Raw genomic sequence first — 26,058 nt, 5'->3', positions numbered from 1 at the left:
TCTAAAGGAATATTGATTTTTATGTTTGTTGTTGAGTCAATATTCAATATCTAATTTAATGTCATGACTGACACAATGTTAACTGAAAAAAACACATTACAGTTCAGTAATGATTGCGTCACATGTTGATGTTTGGTTGATACTAAAACTTGTGTTTTTTAACACCTCTGATTGTAATGACACCTCAGAGGTTGAGATGGCATCGTCTGAGTAATTGAAGCAGGTGTGAAGAAACGTCCTGTCTGATGGGGTTCAGCTAATGAGCTGCAAAACGTTTTCACTGAGAGGAAAATCTCATGGGACATAACTGTGTGTGTGTTGTGGGTTTGCCAACGGCCGTAAATGGTCATCGACTCCAACAAACACTGATCTGTAGAGAGATGATTTTTGCACTTCATTTTTAGCTCTGCTCATTAAGTCCAACACAAAGTTCACATTAACTTTGTCTCATTTAACTTACTTTTACATTTGTTTCCTCCACTTTTCGTTCAACTTATTCTCATACAACAGTTGGTATGACATCCTACGAAAATCTCAGGAGATGATACAAGCTCTAAATCTGAAATACACATCACGCACAAATGTGTATTTTCATCTAATTGTACTGTGCAACAGTTAGAATAAAGTTTTTGTATTTGTATGATTACATTTGTGTTTATTATATACTTGTTTAAGTATAGCAAGTATAATGAATATAATGTAGGAATCGGTAAGAGGAATCGGTAAGGAATCGGAATTGTTAAAATCCTAACGAGTCTCAACCCTAGTCATGTTTGTGGTACTTTTGGCCTTAGACTCCGTCACTATCTGTGTGCAGGCATGTGAGAAGCCCCCAGAGTGTCTGAAGGTTAAGATACTGTAAGATGAAGACCTTGTATGTTTAGACTCCAATGTTAGATACAGCTGTGAGTGATGTGCAAAATAGACCGTACAAGGCTGAGCCGTCATTCTTTGTCCATGCACCTGTGCTGTGACAAAGCTTCTGGGATCAGATCTGTATTTAACATATATTCAAGTAAGATCAACTGTGGCTCATCAAAATGAAGATTGACCAAGTGTAGAAGTTTATTTCTACATCATTTGGTGTTACAGCACCACATTATACCAGAGGGTAATGTTGCGGCTTAGGCTGTGCAAATCCCCTTATCAGCAGTAAGTAAAGCCAATGCATTCATCCAAAAGTGGCTGGGCCCAGCCTGTCTAAAACTGGTTTCTACAGAGAGGATGCTGTGCAGCTGCCATTGCAGTCAATGAGCATGGGCTACAAGTAGCAGAAGACCTGGCGCGTGTTTGAGACGAGGCAATCAACTGACCAGGCAGTGAGGGATTCAAACATCCAGATCTGTAGTGGCTGCAAGTGGAAAACCCATGGTGAGGTCAACCTGGCAGCTAGCAGGCTGTAGCACCAAAAGATCATTGGAAGAGTCCAGAAAGGACGGTCAGGTCTTGAGTGGGGAGAGGCTCTGCAGTTCTGGTCCGAGGCCAGCAAGAGGGAAAAGACAGAATTGCTGATGTCCGAGGTGACAAGGATGGAGGATGAGGTCTGAAAGATCAAGGCCATAGCACAGGGACAGCGAGGAGCTTGACAATGTGGGAAAGCGTGTTCAGCAGAAAATCACCTAGGCGGACCTGTGCCACATCTGGGCAATATACAACACACTCCCCAGCCCACTGAACCTGCACTTTTGGTTTGGCCAGAGGGAAAGCTGCCCCGTCTTCAGCAGTTCAAATGCAAATCTCCAGTCAGGCCTCAAGGCCGCGCTGTCACAAGGGTGCTACAGGTAGCGACATGACCAAGTCCTGAGCAGACTGACTGAGGTTCTGGAGAGGTGCAGACAAGACTTGATCAGAGGCCATCCTCCATTAGCAGGCAACCAAATCCAGTTTGTCAGAAAAGGAGGGGGCAACACAAACCTGCCTCAGAGAGGAAGAGGCTGAATAACTCTGACCTTGCTGTTTAGTGCAAGGAGGCTGGCTGGAGAACCGTCAGTTGAAATTAGTTGCTGTGGCTTTGCTGGCATGTCAGCTGTTTTCATCCTGAAGTAAATGGGGGTAACAGGAGCAAGCCAATGAAATGCCTGAAAGACCTGGCCAAAGAAGCAGAGAAGAGCAACTTCTGGCTGAGGCTCAAGAGGAGAGATAAGTGCTTGGGTAACACCAAGCACATGGGCTAGCTGCAGGGGGTGGCAAAGAAACCGCTGCTGCCCCACCACCAAGAGAAGCTCCAGGTGTAAAGGGGCGAAACTTTGAAAATCAGAGCCACAGGCACTGGAGGGGGTGTGACAGGCAGTAATGGCATGGCAGGCTAACACCTACCTGTGCATTCAGTATGACCTATTATCCAGCAGCAAGTTGTATCTTTATCTTTTATTGTGATTCCATAGACGTCTCTGGAGAATATCCAGGACAAAATCAACTTTTAAATCCAGTATGTCCACCAAACAGTGAAGGACAGATAGCTCAGGTTCCATGCAAAAATCAGTCACTGCCGATCACCACACAATGTGTAAGCAAAACGGGGGTGGTGAGTGGATATTAAAATTATTGACTGAATGGAAATTTATTACCAACTATGACTGAATTGAGTGAGAGCAACACTAACCGCGATCAAAGAGACTTGAGACAAAGTGATGGTGCAAACACGGTGAGGTTTAATGCAAGGTGGTTATTTTTGCAATGCACCAGGTGAAGCCCACAATAAAATAATAAGATTGTCTTAAAATATTCCTTCATAAAAGTGGGCTAGAATATGAATAAAAGTCCAATAAAAGAGGGGTGAGGACAGCTAAAAGTCCATTTGTTAAAAATAAAGAGGGCTAGTAAGTCGCTTTACTCAGATAAAGAGAGGATAAAAGGACCATATTGTAGTTCCCCTTGTTTTTCCGGCTCCCGAGGACACACATGCACACCAACACCGCAGGACGAACCCCCTGCCAAGACAAGGGAAAGCACCGGCAGTGTGGTGCACGCAAACTGAAAACCTGAGCTGTGCTCCTTAACCAGAGTGTTACTATATCCCCAAATTGATACTGACACCGCCAGACAAAGCTCCCCACTCTGCCACGGTGTGTACTTGGCGTTATAACACTCTGGGTTTACTCCAGCTGAGGACTAGCGTTCAAGTCCATCCCTGCTCTGCTCGTAGCTGAGGCTCGCTGTGGCCTCTGATCCCTTCTCTCACTTGCTTTCTGGTGCCTTTGTCATGCAGTCTAGTGCAGACACCAAGTTCTCTCCTCCGTGCTCTCCTTTGCGCTCTCCTCCAGCTAAACAGGCTCTTCTCATCCGTGTATCAGCAGTTTAGGCCTTCCCCTCCGCCAACTGGATGCAGGGTCATGCTCTAGCGTTCTCATAGGCTGATAGAACTGTCAGTAATCTAAAAACAGAGCTGCACGGGTGCATCACCTGTCACAGGAAGTCATATTTGAACTCTAAAAGCATGCAGTAAAATCAAAAATAATGAAAAGTAAAAATAAAAAGTAAATGTCATACTGATTAATAATCGAGAGAATCTGCGGCGTGTTCAGACATTTTGTTGGGCAGGGTGTCAGGTTCGGTGACAGGAGGATCTCGTCTCTGCTTTTTGCAGATGACGTGGTCCTCCTAGCTCCATCGAACAGTGACCTCTGGCTCTTCCTGGGACGGTTCGCATCGGAGTGTGAAGCGGCTGGGATGAGAATCAGCACCTCCAAGTCTGAGGCCATGGTCCTCAGCCAGAAAAGGGTGGACTGCCCACTCCAGGTCGGGGGGGAGGTCCTGCCTCAGGTGGAGGAGTTTGTATCTCGGGACCTTGTTCACGAGTGAGGGTAGAATGGAGCGGGACATTGACAGCGTCGGCGTCAGCAGTGATGCAGGCGCTTAACCGGTCCGTTGTGGTAAAGAGGGAGCTTAGCCAGAAAGCAAGGCTCTCGATTTACTGGTCAATCTACATTCCAACCCTCACCTATGGTCACGAGCTCTGGGTAGTGACCAAAAACGAGATTGCGAGTACAAGTGGCTGAAATGAGTTTCCTCTGCAGGGTGGCTGGGCTCAGTCTTAGAGATAGGGTGAGGAGCTCGGACATCCAGGAGGGACTCGAGTAGAGCCGCTGCTCCTCCACATCGAGAGGAGCCAGTTGAGGTGGTTCGGGCATCTGGTAAGGATGCCTTCCAGACGCTATTGGGAGGTGTTTCGGGCATGTCCAACCAGGAGGAGACCTCGGGGCCGCCCCAGGACATGCTGTAGGGATTACATCGCCCGGCTGGCCTGGGAACGCCTCGGGGTTACCTCGGAAGAGCTGACGGAAGTGGCTGGGGAGAGGACTGTCTATATGAATACGAGGTGCTCAAATATAAAAAAGGGCCCCCCTTCCATAAATATTTTACACATATGCGAGAAACGTTTTGGTGCGCTGAAAAAGAATGCCCTACCAGCAGATTTCTATATGTCTGCCGGCACCAGAGGAGCTCCTGAGGCCTGAGTACATACAGTACATTTGTGCAGAGCTGTGGTGTGGGAGCTGTAAACATTATTTCAGGCTGAGTTTTGGTTTATAAAGACTCATAAAAGTGGGAAAGCAATTTGACATCTGTCTCCACTCACACCAGGCAGTTGGTACTGTGAGTTTTTAGTAAGATTTCTTTTAAAGGACGATGATAGGAGCTGTGAGGATGAACTAAAACAAAAATGTTGTGGGCCTTCAAGCCAAGACAGTGGGTTAACAGATGCTTTGTAGAGCTGCAGAGTCGAGGATAATTCACTGTGGATTTGTGACTGACAGAGACCCTCTCACATTACACATGATAATTGAATCCACAGTTATTCTAAAGGAATATTGATTTTTATGTTTGTTGTTGAGTCAATATTCAATATCTAATTTAATGTCATGACTGACACAATGTTAACTGAAAAAAACACATTACAGTTCAGTAATGATTGCGTCACATGTTGATGTTTGGTTGATCGTGAAACTTGTGTTTTTAACACCTCTGATTGTAATGACACCTCAGAGGTTGAGATGGCATCGTCTGAGTAATTGAAGCAGGTGTGAAGAAACGTCCTGTCTGATGGGGTTCAGCTAATGAGCTGCAAAACGTTTTCACTGAGAGGAAAATCTCATGGGACACAACTGTGTGTGTGTTGTGGGTTTGCCAACGGCTGTAAATGGTCATCGACTCCAACAAACACTGATCTGTAGAGAGATGATTTTTGCACTTCACTTTTAGCTCTGCTCATTAAGTCCAACACAAAGTTCACATTAACTTTGTCTCATTTAACTTACTTTTACATTTGTTTCCTCCACTTTGTCGTTCAACTTATTCTCATACAACAGTTGGTATGACACTAAAATCTCAGGAGATGATACAAGCTCTAAATCTGAAATACACATCACGCACAAATGTGTATTTTCATCTAATTGTACTGTGCAACAGTTAGAATAAAGTTTTTGTATTTGTATGATTACATTTGTGTTTATTATATACTTGTTTAAGTATAGCAAGTATAATGAATATAATGTAGGAATCTGTAAGAGGAATCGGTAAGGAATCGAATAGTTAAAATCCTAACGAGTCTCAACCCTAGTCATGTTTGTGGTACTTTTGGCCTTAGACTCCGTCACTATCTGTGTGCAGGCATGTGAGAAGCCCCCAGAGTGTCTGAAGGTTAAGATACTGTAAGATGAAGACCTTGTATGTTTAGACTCCAATGTTAGATACAGCTGTGAGTGATGTGCAAAATAGACCGTACAAGGCTGAGCCGTCATTCTTTGTCCATGCACCTGTGCTGTGACAAAGCTTCTGGGATCAGATCTGTATTTAACATATATTCAAGTAAGATCAACTGTGGCTCATCAAAATGAAGATTGACCAAGTGTAGAAGTTTATTTCTACATCATTTGGTGTTACAGCACCACATTATACCAGAGGGTAATGTTGCGGCTTAGGCTGTGCAAATCCTTATCAGCAGTAAGTAAAGCCAATGCATTCATCCAAAAGTGGCTGGGCCCAGCCTGTCTAAAACTGGTTTCTACAGAGAGGATGCTGTGCAGCTGCCATTGCAGTCAATGAGCATGGGCTACAAGTAGCAGAAGACCTGGCGCGTGTTTGAGGCAGGCAATCAACTGACCAGGCAGTGAGGATTCAAACATCCAGATCTGTAGTGGCTGCAAGTGGAAAACCCATGGTGAGGTCAACCTGGCAGCTAGCAGGCTGTAGCACCAAAAGATCATTGGAAGAGTCCAGAAAGGACGGTCAGGTCTTGAGTGGGGAGAGGCTCTGCAGTTCTGGTCCGAGGCCAGCAAGAGGGAAAAGACAGAATTGCTGATGTCCGAGGTGACAAGGATGGAGGATGAGGTCTGAAAGATCAAGGCCATAGCACAGGGACAGCGAGGAGGGTTCCCTCGGAAGAGCTGACGGAAGTGGCTGGGGAGAGGACTGTCTATATGAGTACGAGGTGCTCAAATATAAAAAAGGGCCCCCCTTCCATAAATATTTTACACACATACGAGAAATGTTTTGGTGCGCTGAAAAAGAATGCCCTACCAGCAGATTTCTATATGTCTGCCGGCACCAGAGGAGCTCCTGAGGCCTGAGTACATACAGTACATTTGTGCAGAGCTGTGGTGTGGGAGCTGTAAACATTATTTCAGGCCGAGTTTTGGTTTATAAAGATTCATAAAAGTGGGAAAGCAATTTGACATCTGTCTCCACTCACACCAGGCAGTTGGTACTGTGAGTTTTTAGTAAGATTTCTTTTAAAGGACGATGATAGGAGCTGTGAGGATGAACTAAAACAATAATGTTGTGGGCCTTCAAGCCAAGACAGTGGGTTAACAGATGCTTTGTAGAGCTGCAGAGTCGAGGGATAATTCACTATGGATTTGTGACTGACAGAGACCCCTCTCACATTACACATGATAATTGAATCCACAGTTATTCTAAAGGAATATTGATTTTTATGTTTGTTGTTGAGTCAATATTCAATATCTAATTTAATGTCATGACTAACACAATGTTAACTGAAAAAAACACATTACAGTTCAGTAATGATTGCGTCACATGTTGATGTTTGGTTGATATTGAAGCTTGTTTTTTTAACACCTCTGATTGCAATGACACCTCAGAGGTTGAGATGGCATCGTCTGAGTAATTGAAGCAGGTGTGAAGAAACGTCCTGTCTCATGGGGTTCAGCTAATGAGCTGCAAAACGTTTTCACTGAGAGGAAAATCTCATGGGACATAACTGTGTGTGTGTGTTGTGGGTTTGCCAACGGCAGTAAATGGTCATCGACTCCAACAAACACTGATCTGTAGAGAGATGATTTTTGCACTTCACTTTTAGCTCTGCTCATTAAGTCCAACACAAAGTTCATATTAACTTTGTCTCATGTAACTTACTGAAAACTTTGTACATGTGATTGGCGTCATTGTGGTTGTTCTCAGGTTGGGTGTGTCTGGGGCTGCAGCCCCAAATGTATTCCAAAAAGCCCCAAAATCTTTTAAGTTTTTATGGTTCTCCCTGAAGAAATCTGATTTAATTGAGTCATGCTCTTCTGTTCTTAATATTCAATAGCACCACCACATTTATGTAGCACTGTGATTCAGTTGTGATTTGTGATATTGAGCTTTATAAATAAAATTGACATTAAAATTGAATTTCAAAAAGAGACAGCAGACAGTTTGAAAAGGTTATCCACACAAGTGTATTGTAGCTTGAGTCAAAGAATCACTCACATGCTGATTTAATTTCCACAGGAAATATGAAATATTTGAGATTAATTCAGGTGTTATATCGCTACAAGGGGATGAGTACTGAAATGTATTTAAATTTCATGTACAGCAGTGTTTAATGGTAAACTGTGTGAAGGTGACATCGCTGAATCATACAGGGTGGTGTTGAGCTGCAGCTGCTCAGATGTCACTTCCTGGATCCATCAGGATGTTTTTTCCGTGACTGGATCCGAGCACATTTCGGACACTTCTTTTCCACATAGCAGTGTTTGTGAAAGCAGGCCCTACACACTGCGAAACAAGAAACAGTATTAAGTCATTTCTGAACATTTTTTGTAATTACAAAGATTGTGTCCCTGTTTTCTCCTTTTGTTCCCCATGTTGTGTTGTTCATGTTTGTCAGAGTTGCTTGGGAACAGCCAAAACAAACAGTATACAACAGTGATGTTTCACAGCAGCATTTGCACTTGGATTTATTTGGGGTGCTTTCACATCTGCCCTGTTTGGTTCAATCAAACTCAGTGCGGTTCATTTGGGCAGGTGTGAACACAGCAATCACACTCAGGTGTGCACCAAAACAACCAGACTGAGACCTTCTTGAAGAGGTGGTCATCAAAACATTGTTTTCTAGTTGGAGCCGCGTTTGCCTCGTTTTCAAACTGTATGCTTTGACTAAAATGAACAATGACAGCAATATAGTCCACGATGAGCAGCGCTAAAATCAACCTGCGTAGTTGTCCCTCCATTGTGACATTAGAAAGTGTCACATTTATCTTGCAAGTGTACTCTTCTTCAACGTTTGCTTTACTTCCTGGATTTTTCCCACATGGAAATTCTGACCAATCAAGAGCAGCTTTCTCACACAAGGCATTTGATCTGGTCCTCTTGTAAATGCTGCCGTGAGAACGCCAAACAACTCTAGGCCATTATACAACCTTGGAACAACATGAGTCCCTGATTCAGACCAGAGGAGACCACTCTAGGGCTGAAAGCAGCCTAAGAGTCATGTTTGTGTTAAATTCTGAATTTAACTACAATAGTCACTCTCTTAAAGCTCTGTTTTGGTCTCCACAAGGCTCTTTGGCCAGATAGTTTTATTACCCACCTCTCAGTGTACCATGAATCCTGTCTCAGTAAGGTTAACATCTGGAAGTAAGCCTGTTTTTATTTGACGTCATCAGTCTTACAGCCTGCTTGTCTCATTTACTTTAAATTAATCAGCATTTGTTGGTGCTTACCTGGACATCGCCGACATATGTCTCTCTGAAAAGGAAAGATGATGTCTCGCTCTCTGCAGAACTCACAGATGAAACCTCGGGCCAGACACAGCTGTGTAAAAAAAAAAAAAAAAAAAAAAAGTCAGAAGAATTGTGTGAGTGCGTCTGATTGTTGACTGTTTGAACCCAATGAGATCCCCGGTCCATTCCAATGGACAAAACTTTTCTAGGATGTCTAGATCTATGATTACTGTGCTCTGACTGCACATAAGTGCACAGATTTATTTGATGGAATGTCTGTAAGCCAATCATAGTGTTCCACAACTGATTATGTCGACAGAATATTAATCTCAGGAGGTTTTCAGCAGTTTTCTGAAAGCACTTCAGAAATGAAGTATATTTAAGTTGTTTTTTAAATGAATGCCACTAGTTCAAAAAACGCTTGCTGTGCCTTTTTATTGTTGCCAGACAACCATCCCATCACTTCCTTATCTTAACCTTCCCGTGTTATCACTCTACAGTTTATTGTATTATTATTATTATTATTATTATTATTATTATTATTATTATTATTATATGTGACAGTAATCAGTGTGTAGTTGCTGACATGTTGAGGCAGAGGGTACTGTCTGTAGCTCTGGTTGAGGGTGAGAGGCTGTCAGCAGATAAACAGAGATCTGTGTGGGTACATGAGACCCTAAAAAAGAGGCTGGATCATGGGGAGTACCACCAGTTGGTCCAGGAGCTTCTCCTCCATCATGGACGTTTACAGGCAGATTTTAGGGCAGTTTGACAACCTGCTCTCTATTGTCGGGCTTGGCATAACAAAAAGGATTACTAACTACAGGGAGTCTGTTGGTCCTGCCGAGCGACTAAGTACCGAGTACTGAGTAGTTTCTTCTCCATTGTTTACTAACTGTAAACCACCTGTGACCACCACAGAAGGCCCACCTCTTAAATCATCTGATCGGACAACGGGGGAAAAAAAAGAGATGATGTGGGGTGCTTTTCTGCTCTGAGTCGACATTTTTTCAACTCAAGAAGTTCAGGGCACTCCGGCATGAATGCCGCGCGCCTAGAGCACAGAAACCCAAGGCACATAGCTACATAAACACAGCGAGCAAAAAGCTTCATTCTCATTAAAAACAATTACAAAAAGCCGCCTCCAGCTGCTAAAATGGTTTCTATGTGATTGGGGCCCAAGTCTGTCATTTTCTTCCACAAATTGTCTTAAAAAATAGACGATGTAGCATATGACTGACTTTGTCATCTGAAGGTGGAAGGGATGGTCGATGGCATGTCTGCCAAGCTGCAGACTGCTGTTCTACACCAACTAACAACAAAACCGGTTGTGTTGTTGTGTGAGTCATCACTGCATCTATTAGCAGCTGTTTAGCCCCCAAATCTTGGTGTTTTTTTAGCAACTCGTTGCTGTGTTTCCAGCAGGGATGGGGCACCAAAACCAGGTATTTTAAGCCAATCCTAAGCTTTTTCTACCAATAACTAAACCAAAGTGTAAAGTTTCAGCACATCCGCTTCATAGTGACGCGTATCTAGTGAAGCATCAACTTATCTGTGGTTTGCAGAAACGTAAAGTGGGTTGTGTTTTGAAGCCATCCAGAAATACACTGTATATATTTTCCAGATTAAAATATTAATAGTCATGAAGTGTGTCCTGTCGCAGAGCTTCAGACTGACCTCACAGTTTTCAACATGATTGACAGCGGAGTGCAGCAGCGCTCTGGCCTGCGTCACGAGATGACCCTTCTTCACCCTCCACAGGTCATCCATGGAGAAGAGGTGTGGCGGCTCCAGCAGGTGAGCAGGAAACTGTTCGAACTCAGCCATCACCCTGAGACACAAATATACACACAAACATACTCAAACTGCTTCTTGTTGATGGCATGTATCTTGTTTGAGGGCTTTTGGTTGAGGAATTAGGAAAGTTTGCAGTGCGCCAATAATAAAGGGATGGAGAGAGTCATTAAAATACAGACAAGCGTGCCTCGGCCACCACAGTTTTATTTTCAAAAGTTTCATTTTTCATGATGTCTCATTGTCAGAGGTGGAAGAAGTGCATGAAAATTTTCCTTAAAGGTGCAGTGCGTAGTTCTAGAGAGAGACAGTTGATTGTTGAGTTTCACTCACAGGGTGCCAAATGCACCCACCGTGCATGCAGCTTCTTACAGTTGCTCCGGCTCGTTTTCTTACTTTGTCCAACTTTTATTTATCTTCTTTTTATGCTGCATATCAGAGCGACTAACCTGTCACAATTTTCCCACAGGGATCAATAAAGTGTTTCTGATGCCTGATTAAATTTGGACATTTGGGTTGGTGGTTCGGTCCTTTAAACCCAGGATTGGAGCCTTGTTATCATTTGTGAGACAATAAATGTTGAATATCTTTCATAGTCACTGTACGGACAATATTAATGTGATTGTGGCATTTTATTGTAAATGCTCTGATGGCATGTGTTCTGTGTGTTTGTAGTTTCATACAATGCTGCTTAACACAGTGTCTTTCTTTATATTTCCACCAGATGGCAGCAAAGACAATCATTATCAGATCCTACACACAGTGGTGTCATTATTATTGAACCTAGTTAGATATTGTATACATACTGTGCTTAAACTAATAAAGTAATGCAGCATTACCTGCAGTAAACAGTGATTATTGATCTACTAGTTGTGTAATAAATATTCTATCTACCTTTCTGATAGTCTGCAGGCTTTCAGCAGCTTCTTGATGTCCATCAGCTGTTCGCGGAGCTCCTGAAGGAGAGAGGAAGAGGAGGAGGAAGGACTTAAATTATGAAGGACTGAAGGAACAAACAAAAGTCAATAGAAACAGTGTGCTGAACTCACCCTGAACTTCTCCAGATCTTTCACTCTGCTGTAGAGAGTCTTCCCAACGCAGGTCAGGTCGAACAGAGGCTGATTCCAAACTGAGTCCAGCAGCTGTTTGGAAAAATCACTCACAGGATATCTGGAATATCAATATTATATCGAAACCTTTAGTAGAGAAATCGCTGACAGGATATCTGCGATATTTATATGATCTTAACAAATTTAATGGAGAAATTATTCACATAATACCTGCATGACCTGCCCAGCTGTTTGTTATTAGTTAATTCTTCCACTCTACATATAAAATCTTGCACTCTGGCCCATCATAATAACGTGCACTGGGGCCCGTCCTAACTTCAATACGTCACTGGTTCATAATGTCCATAATAATGTTAGTTTATTACCTGCTGAAGTCCCAGCAGGACAGAAGTCGACCAGGAATCACGGCCTCGGCGCCGCTGTGGCAGCAGTCACAGAAATACCTGATCAATGAATCATAATTCATTAGTAATCTGAGTACAGTCTCTGGAGACATTTAATATGGAGCTGAACGTTTTTCTGGAAGACCATGAGAATCACAGGCAGTCAGTGCTGGCAGCAGCTGTAGGGACAATGTGTTGGTCCAGACAGCTATCGTATGTATAACCATGATATCTTGTTCGGATATTCATATTCTCCAGAGGATGAATCGTGCTGACTTTGATGATCCTCTGACTTTTCCTCTAACACAATCATGAGATGAACATTTGTGGTTTTGAGTTAATTATCTCAACAACTACTGGATGGATTCAAATGAAATGTGGTTCAGATGTTCATTTTTTCCTCAGGATGAATTTAATAACTTTGATGATCCCTTCTCGTCAGGGTCAGGTCCAAACTTCAACTGCACGCTGATGTTAGCATTTAGCAGCAGACTCTTTGTGTTGCTGAAACATTTATAACAGTTACGTACCTGCCGAGATATTCACAATAGCGCAGTTTCTTGATGTACCCTGGTGACACAGAGAGGCAGAACTCAGACATGATTTTCAACGGCTCATACTTCTGATGAATATCTAATTTCTGTCCACAGCTTTTTAGTTTAGCACAAACATCGTGAGATAATGTGATATGTGTTATATTTGGTTCACCCATAAAATAAGTGAAAGTCTCAATTAACACAAAAACAGACAGCAGAGAACAGGTGCTTTTCTGTTTAAATTATCTGTTGTGTTTGAATTTCAAATATATTTTTGCACATTCCCGCAGCTCTTTGATTTTAAACCTTTACATCAAATATATTTTTAAACTATATTATTCAGTAATTTTACTGTAATTTGTTCTATTCATGTTTCTTGTCTATGCAACGAAGCAAATTCCTGGTAAGTGAAATCTGCATGGCAATAAATTGGATCCTAGACTCACAAGTCAGTCTTTAGACGCTTTGCTGAACTAAAGACTGATGACTTTCTCCCTGATTTTGTGTTTAGATGGGCGGATACAATTTCAGAGTTTAAAAAACTCCCTACGTTGCAGAACCAATAGTAAATCTGCAGGGCGGTCCTTCGGTGGCTCGCTGAACTCTTGTGCTTGTAAACATAGTCCCACTAGAAACACGTGTAGCGGTACAAAATGGCTCAGCCGCGCTCGCAGAAAATGCCATCAAAGTCAGTGGACGTTTGTCGCGTTTGCGGCGACACATTCTCACCAACTAAAAGAAACAAACATAATCTTTTACAAGGCCATGACTCATCCGTCCGGCCGGACTATAGAGGGAATCGCCTTGTTGTTTAGAAATACTTCCGGGTAGAAAACCAGCAGAGCTTTTAGCTATATATATATATAAGCTCTAACCAGAGCTATAAAGCTCTGCTGGTTTATATATATCACATTTTTCACATCACTGTATCACCGTTTAGACTAATCCGATGTTTGTAAAGTCTATAAACACAATGATTGAACAAACATTACTATTTCTGTGTGCACGTTTAGCTGGGATAACTGTTAGCTGTTAGCCCTGTTAGCCGTTAGCGGTGTCTGTAATAGGTAATAACTCGTTAAACGGTCCATGAAAAAAATATCTTTTCCAGCGGATATCTTAGTTACAACATGAATGAGCTAGCAAAGCAGTTTTGTGTTGCTATGTGTGGTATTTATTCAGTTTTGGGAAATCACGATGTCTAGAAAGCATCAGTGGCTGCAGCTGACAGGGACAGCTAACAGCAGCAGCAAAGCTAACATCAGGACGTCATCTGTTAAAAGCCTCCCGTTGTCGGATACGACATGAAACTACTCCAGTTAGCTCAATCATGTTGTAACTAAGACATCCGCTGGAAAAAATATTTTCTTCACGGATGAGCACACGTTTGATAAAACGGAGTTAAATCTCTCGGCATCCATTTTCAAGCTCTCTGTGTGTTTGTTTTCTTGCTTCCTTCCTTCCTCGGATGAGAAAAGGGGGAGCACACATTTCTGAGAAGGCGAATCCTTTTCAAAAATGCAAGAGGCGTTGCTTTGTTGCCGGCCGTTTTCGCCGGTGTGTTAAACACACTTTAGAAAGGAGTGTCCCCAGACTATCAGAAGGCGGAGATCTCTGATTGTCTGGTGGCGAGACTAATTGCATCCTGGTTCTTCTGAATTTAAAGGGAGAACGGATGTCCAATCAGTGTTGATGGGAAATGTAGTCGTAATTCCTGCGTGTTATATTGAAAGAGAAAGCTAAGTATGTAGCTGCAAAATCTCATATTCCTCCTGCAACATCCTCCTGGAAAGAGGAGGAACTGCATTTCAAACAGCAAAATACAAGGATGAGGGTACACTGTAAAGCAGGGGTGTCAAACCTACGGCCCAGGGGCCAGAAACGGCCCGCCAAATGGTCCAATCCGGCCCTCTAGATGACTTTGCTCACCTAATGTTGATGCACATGTGAAGGCTGAAGGGTTTCAGGAGCAATTTAACAAGTGAGCAGATACTTCATGTAAAATACTGCGTTGTGTACGTGAGCAGGAGGACTCTGTGTTCTCAGTCACTGTAGCACAAATAAGGAATTAATGCTCAAATTAACTACATTAACCATCAACACTGACTGCACATCCACATAAAAGGTGGTGAACTTTTCATTTAAAGCCCCCGTCTGTCTGTGTGTGTGTGTTTGGTTTAAAGACAGCACCCCCCAGTGGGTACATTAAAAACTCCAGTGCTTACTAATAACAACTCTATTTTAACTGTGAACTTCACAGTTTTCTCTCCTCTGCAGCTCAACCTGAATGGATTCTGCTAACTTTAATTTAATGACTGACCGAATTGCTGACCGTCTTTCTGTCTTTACTTTCTGTTCGTGGAAGCATTCTACAACTGGAAAGCATGTACATGTCTGTTTATCTTTCCTATACCCAGTGGCCTCCTGCAAATCATAAATCCACTATAATTCAAAAATGTTTGATGCTCATTTTCATCTTTACAATCCAGTACTCACTGGGCTCCACCTCCGTCCCACAGCCTGCACACAGGAAGTGCTGCAGGGCCACGACTTCACTGCGTCTGGAGGAGGAAACAGTCAACTGTGAACGCCCACATCTATCCATCCATTCATCTATGTGTATCTAAATAAATAAAGCACTGATCTCTCAGTTAAAACATTCTCTGTGTGCTGCATATTTTGCATTCAGTGTTTGTGTGATGTCGACCTATGTGCTGGCTGAGCAGTGAAGATGATCTGGAAGCGTGGCGGGGCCCAGCTCAGAGATCCTCTCATCCTGGTCCTTAGTCTGATCTCCTCTGCCAGGCTGTCGCTGCTCACCGCCACAGCTCCAGTACCTGGTAACTGGCAAAATACAGAGAGGAGAGCACAGTGTTTAAGATCAGCTGTCAGGTTTGGGGATAAGAGACAGAGAGTAATGAAAGGAGATTGAAGGAAGCAGAAAGCAAAGGTACGACTAAGTTTTTCTGTAGAAATTTTGTTCTATTTCCTCTGTTGTTTTGTCATATAGACTTAAGGTCAGTTGCAATACCTAGAAAACGAGAGAGAGTCAGTTCTGTTTTTCTATTCTGCAAAGATGTGTGGAAGACGTCTCACTCACAAGAGACGTTCAAAACAACACAAGCATCAAACCAACTAATCGGTTGATCCAACTGCTTGTCAGGAAGCGGGTTCAAGACCATAGGTGTAGTAAGAGATTCTTATCGCTGTGGTGAGAGAGAGAAAGCCTTACTTTTAAAAAAAAATCTCCTGAGGCCCAAAAACAGCTTCCCAGGAACAGCACCAGGCTTTGAAGCTAATTTTCATAGTGGCCAAATGTAGAATTTGCCACTATGTTTGCCTACAGACTCTACATTCAGTGAGTGTAGAGTCTGTAGACAAACCCCAGAGATCTTGCCTCCAGAAGAAGAGCGGAAGAGCCCTGATTTCCGGTTGTAGGCTGTTCGTAGTCTGCGTGATATTGATCAATCACGTTTGAGCCGGCTGCAGTTGTTGCCAGGTTAAACGCTCCATGCGGTGAACTAATGAGGCAGAACATAATTGGCGTCACTGCACAGCATATTTACTTATATATAAACGGAAGTCAGAAACAGAAATTCGCCTCCTCCCTCCAAATCAAACCGGAATACCAAAAAATCAGGGGTCTGCCCCCAGAGGCTGTATCGCCGTCTGCCGGAAGTCAGATGTTGAATACAGCCCGATGGGTTCCGAGAATGCGTTGGCATGGATGTTAACCAATATATCCGCCAGGGGGCAGCCCAGAGTCAAAAATTTATGACAACAACAAACTCAAAAACAAACATGACGACTGTGGAGGAGATATTGATAATGAACCTCTTGCATTAAAGACAAAAACAGAGGCAGCGCTGTAGGAGGCGGTGGTCGTTGAGGCTGTTAAATACATCGCGACTGGAGGACGGAGAATTCTTCGCACCTTGCCTCAAAAAGTTCCGCCATTGTTATTTCTTCTTCGCATCTCACTAGAGCTACGTATCCGGTAGTGACAGCAACACTGCCTCCACGGCTTCCGGTGGTACTGCTCCGTTTGGCCCGTATCCGTAAGCTTTATGGAAACGTGCAGAAATACTGACAAAATGAGCGCGGAGCACGGACAGAAGGCTCAGTCCGTATCCGGATCCGTATTTAACGTTGAGCATAAATGGACCTTTAGGGGTTGAAGGTGTGCTGGAGCCTATCCCAGCTGACACTGGGTGAGAGGCAGGGTTCACCCTGGACAGGTCACCAGACTATCACAGGGCTGACACATAGAGACAGACAACCATTCACACTCACATTCACACCTACGGACAATTTAGAGTCACCAATTAACCTGCATGTCTTTGGACTGTGGGAGGAAGCTGGAGCACCTGGAGGAAACCCACGCTGACACGGGGAGAACATGCAAACTCTGCATAAAGGTTACAATAATGTCACTGTAACAGTAGAAGCACAAACTGGGGAAATATAAGCCACTAATATAAGGGACTTGGCTTGGGAACCAGAGGGTCACTGGGTCAAGTCCCCATCTGGACCAAATGTGGAGTGTGGACTGGTAGCTGGAGAAGTGTTGTGGTGCTCTGAGCAAGGTACCACACAGCCGGGTGCCTGGAGTGCCTGTCCATGGGCAACCATGGTAACTTCTCCAACAGCATCTTCCTCACAACGTAACCAACACAGTAAGCATCAGCTACCTCCATCTCCCAGCCATGTTTTATTTTCATCTATTAAAACAATTATGTGGGTGATATTTAGTCACTGTACTGTGTTCTCACCTCCTGCAGGGAGCTGCGGAGGCTTTGCCGTCCACGCCGAGGCTCTCGTGAAGGGAGCCAGCTCCTCCTGAACTCCAGTACCAGCTGCTGGGCCAGCCACTCTGCACTGCATCATGGGAAACCAGATAAACTTAGGACTCAACAAATCCAGACACACAGAGTCATTTGTCTGTATTTCCTTACTTTATGAGAGAGTCTTTGGGTGTCAGCATCGCGTCGACTCCACAATCTGGAATTAAAACACAGAAGACGACGTTCAGGAATATTTCTGTGTGGTTTGATGTTAAGCTGGAGCCCAGTGGAAATAATTTTACCTTCGAAGCCACTGTCGGTGGAGAGGACAGAGAAAGTCTTGGGCGGATGTTCGGTCTCGTCGTTCCCTGCTTCCTCTTCCTCCTCATCCTGTCTGTGTTGCTGTGTGTGTACATTAGAGGAGTGTGTGTTTCTGTGTGGCCTGCAGGTCTGTGTGTGTCTGTTTGTTTTACATCTCTGTTCATGTGGCGGTACGCCCTCTGTCCAGCTGTGTGTGTGTCTGTGTGTGCACATGTCGCAGTGAGATTCCATCGTAGACGTCCATCCATCAGAGCTCAGAGTCCACTTTACACCCTCCAGCACCTCCAGCACCATGTCCACCACGATGAAATGAGCATTCTCCTGCACACACAGACGTTCATACAGACAGTGGTGAAGCATTCACAGATACTGACGGTGTTATCGTCCAGAGTGAGGCGAGAAGATGTACATCAGATTAAGAGATGAAACTGATATCTGAGTCTGACGGTAACGACTCAGATTTTATATTCTTACATCTATAATGTACCAAAAGTATGAATAAACTGTAACTGTTCTGGGAGCCAACGCACCTTGTCCAGCTCACAACTGGTCTTAAAGATGTCTGCATGGAATTCTGGGATACCGCTGCACCTTCTCTGTTTGCTGGGTTGTGTTGAGGTAGAGAGGCCTGACAAAACACACACACACACACACACACACACACACACACACACACACACATTCAAAAATAGTATAGCATCATTGAAAGTGATATCAGCACTCAATCAAATTAATTTCTGTGGTGTGTAAAAGTGCAAAAGCCACTATGAGGGTTACATATAGGTTTTTTATTAGATATCTCACCCAGCATGAGATGTCTGATGAAACATAGCTCACACATTCATGGTCCCTGGAGGATGAGTTGTAATAATTTTGAGCATCCTCATTTTATTATTCACAAGTCTCACAGAGCAGCTACACAACTGTGAATCCTTGGACATGTCAAACCATTTGTCTACTTTATGTACAGTTTTTTTTTTCTCACAGGAAAAAGAAAAGTCATCTCCTGGTGATAAGCACGGATTTTAAAGGGATGCTTCACCTCCAGAATAATCATTTGTATATCAATAACTCACATTGTATTACGTTGAATTCAGGAAGAAATCTTTGTCTTTCTTGAATGCCTCTACAGTGAACGAAAAATCCAAAAACAGAGAAAATTCCTGATGATTAAAGTCATAGGGGTCCATGTTTAACAACAGCAAAACTACATCAAAACACCCATTTACAAATGCTCACACAACTTGTGCAGTATAAACCAAGTCTCATTTATCCATTCATGTGCTCAGTACTTCACAGAACTTCTCTGTGCTCTCTTCAATGCTCACTGAACAGAGGAGCTGCTGATCTACCTCTGCCTCGATCAGATTGTTTGTAGCATTGTGTGTCATAAGTGAATCCGAACTAACCCTTTAAAACACCAAAGTCATCCATTAACACAAACTAAGCAATCAATTGAGGCAGCGGTAGACCAGCAGTTCTCGTGTTTAGTAAGATAAAATTATTGTTTTCGTCAGTGGAGTCTGGCTTTGAAGGGAGCATTGTTTCACTGTGATTTCAGTTCCCCGTCGGAAAGGGCTGTCTGTCTGGGAAGTACCGAGCATACAACTGGATAAATGAGACTTGGATTACACTGCACAAGTTGCTTGAGGGTTTGTAGACGGATGTTTTGATATAGTTTTGCTGTTGTTTAATGTGGACCCTCATGACTTGAATTCAGCAAGAAATTTCTCTGTTTTTGGATTTTTTGTTCACTGTGGAGACAATCAAGAAAAACAAAGGTTTCTTTCTTAATTCAACGTAATGTGAGGGGAATAGCTGATAAAGAAACCATCATTTTGGGGGATGAAGTATTCCCTTTACATTGCCTTGTTCACATGAATGAATGTTTGTTAATGAAGCCAGATGAGCTTAAATGAACCGGACTATTATGAACTCCCTCTAAGACGCAGACCCTTGGTTTGGTTTCTGGTAGGACCAACACTTTGACTGGAAAAATAACTTTGTGATGTCTGTGTTACTGTGGCAGCACCACCTTATTGTTCCCATTTTTTTCTGGATGTATTTAGAAGTTGATAAAAAACATGATGCCTTAAGATACTTACTCTTCCTGTGGCAAACATCAGTCTTTTCCCTTGTATTAGAATGACTGTGCCGGTCAAACACAGGACGTTAAGAAGTTCTTTGGTTTCTGACAATCAAACTAATCAGATTATAAGCTGTGTTGGGAGGTTTGGGGAACAGCAGGTGTACTCTGTGCATGCAGCTACTGTAGACTCTGTAGATACACCTGTAATGATTCAATCTATTCTAATCGCAGCTAATAGGTTCTGAGACTGTCTTTCAGCCAATGCGTTCTGCCTCTCCACATGGAATTTGCCTGCCATTCAAACCACAAACAATACTGCTCAGACTGCAAACACAAACTGGCACACTTTCGATTCCAAAACCCATTCTTCTACCTGATGAATGAAGGGCATTGCTGCTGCTTTGGCCCCGCCCTCTGTTCTCCTCAGCCAATCCCTGCCGTCCACTGAAGGGAAGTCGGAGCCCAGCAATGGAGAGGCGGTTCAGGTGTGATGAGGCAGAGGTGCAGCACGGCTTCTTGTTCTCCTGGAGAGGGGACGGGAGGGGACAGGAGCGCGGTTTGGATCCCAGATCCTCCATACTGGTGACTGAACCAGACGCAGGAGACAGAGAGTCCAAGCTAGAGGAAATAATGTTTCACTTATTTGAAAGATATACACTGATGGATACTGTCAGATTGATCTGACAGGAAGTGCACTGACATATTTAGTATTTTTAATGATTTCCTGTATGTAGTGACCTTGATGACGCAGACGTGTCGGTGCCCCCTCCATGCCAGGAGATGGGCCTGTGGCGTCTGGAGATGACTGGACTGCTCCTGGGAAGGAGGAAGGTTGTGTCCTCAAGATGCAGAACAGACAAGTCCTCTTTGTTCTCCTTTCCTCCTTCCTCACCGCCATCATCCTCACCAGCGGCAGGACGATTAGGGGCTTCATCAGTGTTGTTGACAGCAGAGCTGGGGTGTGGGTTTAACTGATGGGACTGTGTGAAGGCCTTGTCATGTGTCCTCTTTGTGAAAGCCAGCTGTGAGTGTTGACGGGAAAATGTTGTGTTTGTTTCTCCTGCACTGGTTTCTGGTGGTGTCAGAAGGAGAAGTGGGACTGATCCTGGATCAGCCGGCTGCTGGTTTTGGTGAGAGCATTCTTCTGGAGCAGCTAACAGAGAGAAAGAGGAGACAGACATATTTATCAATTAATATTTCAAATGGAGATCAGCTGTCATTGCTGAGGGATGAGAGGGAGCAGAACTGAGACGAAACAAGAGGCAAGATGTAGAGAGGTGTGAATGCAGACGAATAATTAATAACACTACCAGATATCTCAGATCAAAGCCTACAAACAACAGGAGGAATTTTGTCATTTGAGCTACTGGAACGGCTTTTAATGCCCAGTATGTAATGTTTAGAAGGATTTAGTAGCATCTAGTGGTGAGTATTGCAGATTGCAACCAGTTGAAACTTCTCCTAGTTAGAATTCCTTCATTGGTCAGGAGGTTTTTCCCAGGAGCTGAATTATCTGCAGAGGTCTCCTCCTCTTCAGAACAAACAGACCAACTGATTTAAACCACTAAAAACACTGAATAGAGCAGTTTCACGTCAAACATCTGTGTTTTTTGAACGCTGTACAGCTTGCTGTGACAGAGCAGCTAACTACAGTGCCCCCTGCCAAAATGCGAAAACATGAATGTCCCCATCTGGAGCCAGCGTTTTATTTTTCATTCTAGGCTACTGTAGAAATATGGTGGTGCAACATGGCGATCTCCGTAGACAATGACCTGCTCCCTGTGTAAATATGAACGGCTCATTCTAAGGTAGCATAAACCAGCCTGGTCTCACTCCTAAGTCACTGAATACTGACGCTTGGGCAGCGAGTTCTGGTGTCAGACCCTGCTGAAAAAATCTGTCATTTCACATCAGCCGTTCATCATTACTGGCCGTTCGGCACTGGGCAGCATCAGGGGAAAACGTGGCCGGACCAAAAGGTAAGTTAAGGGGGCGGAAGTCCAAGTAAGGTGGGCAGGAGTGGTGATTGATGGGTCCAACAACCAGGGGCGCTGCCAGGGATTTTGGGCCCCATGAAAAGAATTTTTACTGGGCCCTATACACAGCTGGCCGGGAGGCCGCCAAAATTTTCTGATGCTATTTTACATAAAACTATGCATTTTGATGGTATTTCTGACTATCATTCATTATTTATCATTATTTTTTGTCAGTATTATAATTTTATTAGGGGCCTCTCTGGGCCCCTCTTAATCATGGGCCCCTAGAATCCTTCTCCTTTTTCCCCCCTTTTCGGCGCCCCAGCCAAGAACAAAGGACTTTCATCAGTGAGGCCGGTGTTTGCTTCCTGTATGATTGTAAAGCCAAACCCTGTTCACTTTTCCTAGGCCTAACCTTATGAGTGTGTTGACTAAATGTAACCACGTGCATTAGTTGTCAATTTGCGGTGTTGTACCAATGTAGTGCTTTTATTTTGAAAGAACAGGTTGACAGGCTGAAGTTGACACGGGGTCCCAGAACATCAACAACCAACACACCCAGGGTACCTTGGACGTCATATCTTGACTTGGAAAGTCCATGACCAGATGTCAATATGTGACAAGGTTGGAGTGAGAATGTGTTGCGGAAACACAGTGATTCTTATTTTCAGGTGATTATGCACATAAGAAAAAATACTTATTATATTATATTACATTTCTGTCAGTATATCCTCCTAAATCCTACACACTGGAGCTTTAATGTGAATCATCTTTGCCAATCCACAGCAGGTACAGTATGCTTCCTGTGTAATTGCAGTCTTTAGAATCCCTGAAGATGCTTCAGAGCTCTGTGAATCTATTCTGAGTGTGGATGATCTTACCTGTTGCAGTCGGAGCTGTAGCTACAGGTGCTGGTGACTCTGCAGAGTCCATACACCAGCTGACATATCTGGATCCACGGAGAGAGGAGGACATGCCGCCGCAGCTTCCCATCTGTACGGCAGAGGAGAGATAGAGTTTCCCAATGACAGCAGCTTTGGTGCAAACTTCCTGGTGCAACAGTGTTTCCTGAGTGAGAATCTACACGAATAAACTGAATTACTCAAAACACTTATAGCTCCAGGAAGCTGATCACTACTGATGACATCTTGATTTGTAACTTTCAAAAGCTGCTTGTTGTCCTTTTCTCTGCATGCAGGAAGTGTTATCAGTGCTGCTGCAGTTCCTGTCGTACACTCATAGAGTCTGATGAGGATCATAAAACAACTTACAAGGCCCTTAAATGTCAAAGTCTCATGTCTGAAGAGGCCTGCCCTCATTTACACTGGGCAAAAGATGAGATCAGACAGGTGGTGTTTGTGGACGCTGGTATTTCAGAGAGACATTGTGGAGAATATTCACACACTGAAAGAACTCGAGACATAGTTTACTTTTGAAAGTTGAAAGCTTGCAGACATTGTGGCAATTACACCTTTTCAGATTCATCACGGCACCCCCGATGTGAATCAACACATAATCACAGACATTTGCCAGGAAATGAGTCACACAGGATCTGCACTTGTGTAAGTCAGTATTGTGGAGAAAACGTATCATTTCGAACTCAAACAAATGTCCACAGTTTCCAGTATTTGCATGCGTCATTTCCACAAAATACAAAAATGTGAGTGCCTTCTCTTGTGCCACAAATACCTCAGGAAATTGTATGAAAAAGTGAACCGAGCAAAAAGTAAAGATCAAATGTGTTTACGTGTGTGATATCAGGACCTCCTCTAACGTTCCAGAATAAAGGGGCCCTGGTTCTAAACTTCTGCTTTTGGTTTTGACCTCAACCTGGGAACAACTGCCTGTTGATTTCAGCCTGCGCAATTTTAAATGTTACAGTAAAACTTCCTGTGAAACACAAGAGATGTTAAATGGGGTTGCATGTACCGCCCTGTTTGAATTTAACTTCAGAAAGGTTTTACCAGCTTAATGAACTGTGAATGACAGTTTGCAGAACATGGAAGTTAACCTTGAAATGTCCGTACCTCTGGTCCTGAAAGTTTCTAACTTGAATACAAACTCCAGTATGTATCAGTTTAGTCTCTGGTATTCCCCTGACAGTCTAATCAAAGTGCACAGTACCTTCACTGTGTGGCAGCTTCACAAACATCAGCTGGTTTCACATCATACATCAGTGACAGTTAAGACGAGACTTAATATTCAGTGTCAAAAGAAACAGCTTGTGTTCTCAAATTCAGTCAACGTAAAATTTTAAGGCAGCCCAGACAGCAGGGATGGGCAGTATTTGTGTTACTTGTATTTAAGATACGTATTTCAATTACATTTGAGTGTTTTGTGATTTGTATTTGATAAAAAGCAAATGTAATTTGTAACAAAATACTTTTGAGTGGAGTAATTTTGTATTTAAAATACTCAAAATATTTTCTCCACACATCAAAAAACAAAAATAATAGGCTACACATTCTTATAATGTTGGATGTAACAATAGTTTTTACTTTTTTTTTTTTTTTTTTTAAATATTTTTGTTTATAATATATAATATTTCTTTTAAACTTGGGCCATTCAATGTGCCCTTCAGTGACCTAGTGGTCTGTTTTACTGGACTGTGCATAACATAGGAAATTGTATGTTGTTGTGGTTGATGCTTGGGATGAGTATGCTACAAATGAATTGCCTCACGTGGGATCAATAAAGTTGTCTGAATCTAAATCTGAATCAATAAATAATATTTTAGGGTAGCCTAAATGTCCCTAGCTTTTTTTCTCTTTTTCATTTGAAAAATATTGAAATTCATTCATATGTTATTATCACAGTGTCTGTGAATATTTTATGTGTTGATACAAAAAAGTTTATGGGCTGTTAAGTCTGGTTAATAAATATATATATACATAATCAAGTTGTTGTTTTTTAATGGCTTCGCTTTGTTACACTTAGTTAGTTCTGTGACTGGTCTGCCTTTCTGTGGGGTTCACCAGAGCTTTGTGTATATCCTATAGTCCAAACCTGAATACTCTGCTACACCAAATTGTGAGAAAACAAGCGCAAATTTGCAATAGCTGCGACCAAATTTGCTACTATCAAGCCATTAATGGATGAATCATGGTTGTTCTTTCTGGCATAGTTACTTGTGGTCTCTATTGCAGCATGTAAATTTTGAGCATTTTTGGTCAAGGACTTTTTGAGTTATTCACAAAAAGATTTGAATCGGTTAGTATAGCGCCACCTAGGGATGAATCGTGGGCATTCTTTCTGGTATAGTTACTCATGGTCTCTAGTTGCAGTATGCACATTTTGAGCAGTTTTGGTCAAGGACTTTTTGAGTTATTCACAAAAAGATTTGAATCGGTTAGTATAGCGCCACCTAGGGATGAATCGTGGGCATTCTTTCTGGTATAGTTACTCATGGTCTCTAGTTGCAGTATGCACATTTTGAGCAGTTTTGGTCAAGGACTTTTTGAGTTATTCACAAAAAGATTTGAATCGGTTAGTATAGCGCCATCTAGGGATGAATCGTGGGCATTCTTTCTGGTATAGTTACTCATGGTCTTTAGTTGCAGTATGCACATTTTGAGCAGTTTTGGTCAAGGACTTTTTGAGTTATTCACGAAAAGCTCTGTGGACCGACTGACCAACCAACCGACAGAGTGACCTATAGAGCAGTGGGTCGCTGCTAAAAAGAAAAAGAAAAAAAGTATTTTCTGTATTTGAAAATACAAAATACATGTATTCTATTTTAATACATTTTCTGGCACCAGTATTTTGTACTTTATTTTGATACATTTATTTGAGTGGTATTTTGTATTTTGTATCAAAATACATTTTGATGTATTTTTGCCCATCTCTGCAGACATTAACTTTTAGAAGTTTAAACAACTTTTTTACAATGCAGTGCATAAACGTTTGGAGAAGTTTACTGTGAATTTCTCCAAAGTGTTTTACAAAATGGTCAACTTTGACTGTAAATAGTAAAATAAACAAAAAAAATTGATCAATTTCTTCTTGACTACTTTTCAGGTATTTTTGCTTTATGGCCTATAAGGCATTTATTTGATAGCGAGTCCAGCAATAAAAATTCATTCATTTCCCATAATGGCTTATGCCATTGGAGGTGGCAGGGGAAAGAAGCCTATCCCATTTGACACTGGGTGAGAGGCAGA

At 42.7% G+C, this 26,058-nt stretch overlaps 1 protein-coding gene across 1 annotated transcript in view; it reads right to left on the bottom strand.

The window, feature by feature from the left end:
* Positions 1–7,672: 7,672 nt before the first annotated feature.
* Positions 7,673–26,058, bottom strand: part of rubcnl (rubicon like autophagy enhancer) — a 28,055-nt gene continuing 9,669 nt past the window's right edge. Inside the window, exons 3-18 of the mRNA XM_049594682.1 lie at positions 22,780–22,891; positions 20,661–21,075; positions 20,296–20,540; positions 18,364–18,461; positions 17,815–18,154; positions 17,684–17,729; positions 17,501–17,606; positions 15,436–15,572; positions 15,225–15,289; positions 12,723–12,762; positions 12,175–12,252; positions 11,789–11,909; positions 11,634–11,695; positions 10,623–10,776; positions 8,946–9,036; positions 7,673–7,998 (exon numbers count right to left, since the gene is read on the bottom strand). Coding sequence (XP_049450639.1) covers positions 7,895–7,998; positions 8,946–9,036; positions 10,623–10,776; positions 11,634–11,695; positions 11,789–11,909; positions 12,175–12,252; positions 12,723–12,762; positions 15,225–15,289; positions 15,436–15,572; positions 17,501–17,606; positions 17,684–17,729; positions 17,815–18,154; positions 18,364–18,461; positions 20,296–20,540; positions 20,661–21,075; positions 22,780–22,891 — 2,214 coding nt within the window. The 3' untranslated portion in view covers positions 7,673–7,894. The remainder of the gene's footprint in view (positions 7,999–8,945; positions 9,037–10,622; positions 10,777–11,633; positions 11,696–11,788; positions 11,910–12,174; positions 12,253–12,722; positions 12,763–15,224; positions 15,290–15,435; positions 15,573–17,500; positions 17,607–17,683; positions 17,730–17,814; positions 18,155–18,363; positions 18,462–20,295; positions 20,541–20,660; positions 21,076–22,779; positions 22,892–26,058) is intronic.

Source organism: Epinephelus fuscoguttatus, linkage group LG13, assembly GCF_011397635.1.
Source record: "Epinephelus fuscoguttatus linkage group LG13, E.fuscoguttatus.final_Chr_v1".
NCBI lineage: Eukaryota > Metazoa > Chordata > Actinopteri > Perciformes > Serranidae > Epinephelus > Epinephelus fuscoguttatus.
Note: the sequence above shows the minus strand (reverse complement) of the source record. Positions and strands in the feature narration are given on the sequence as shown.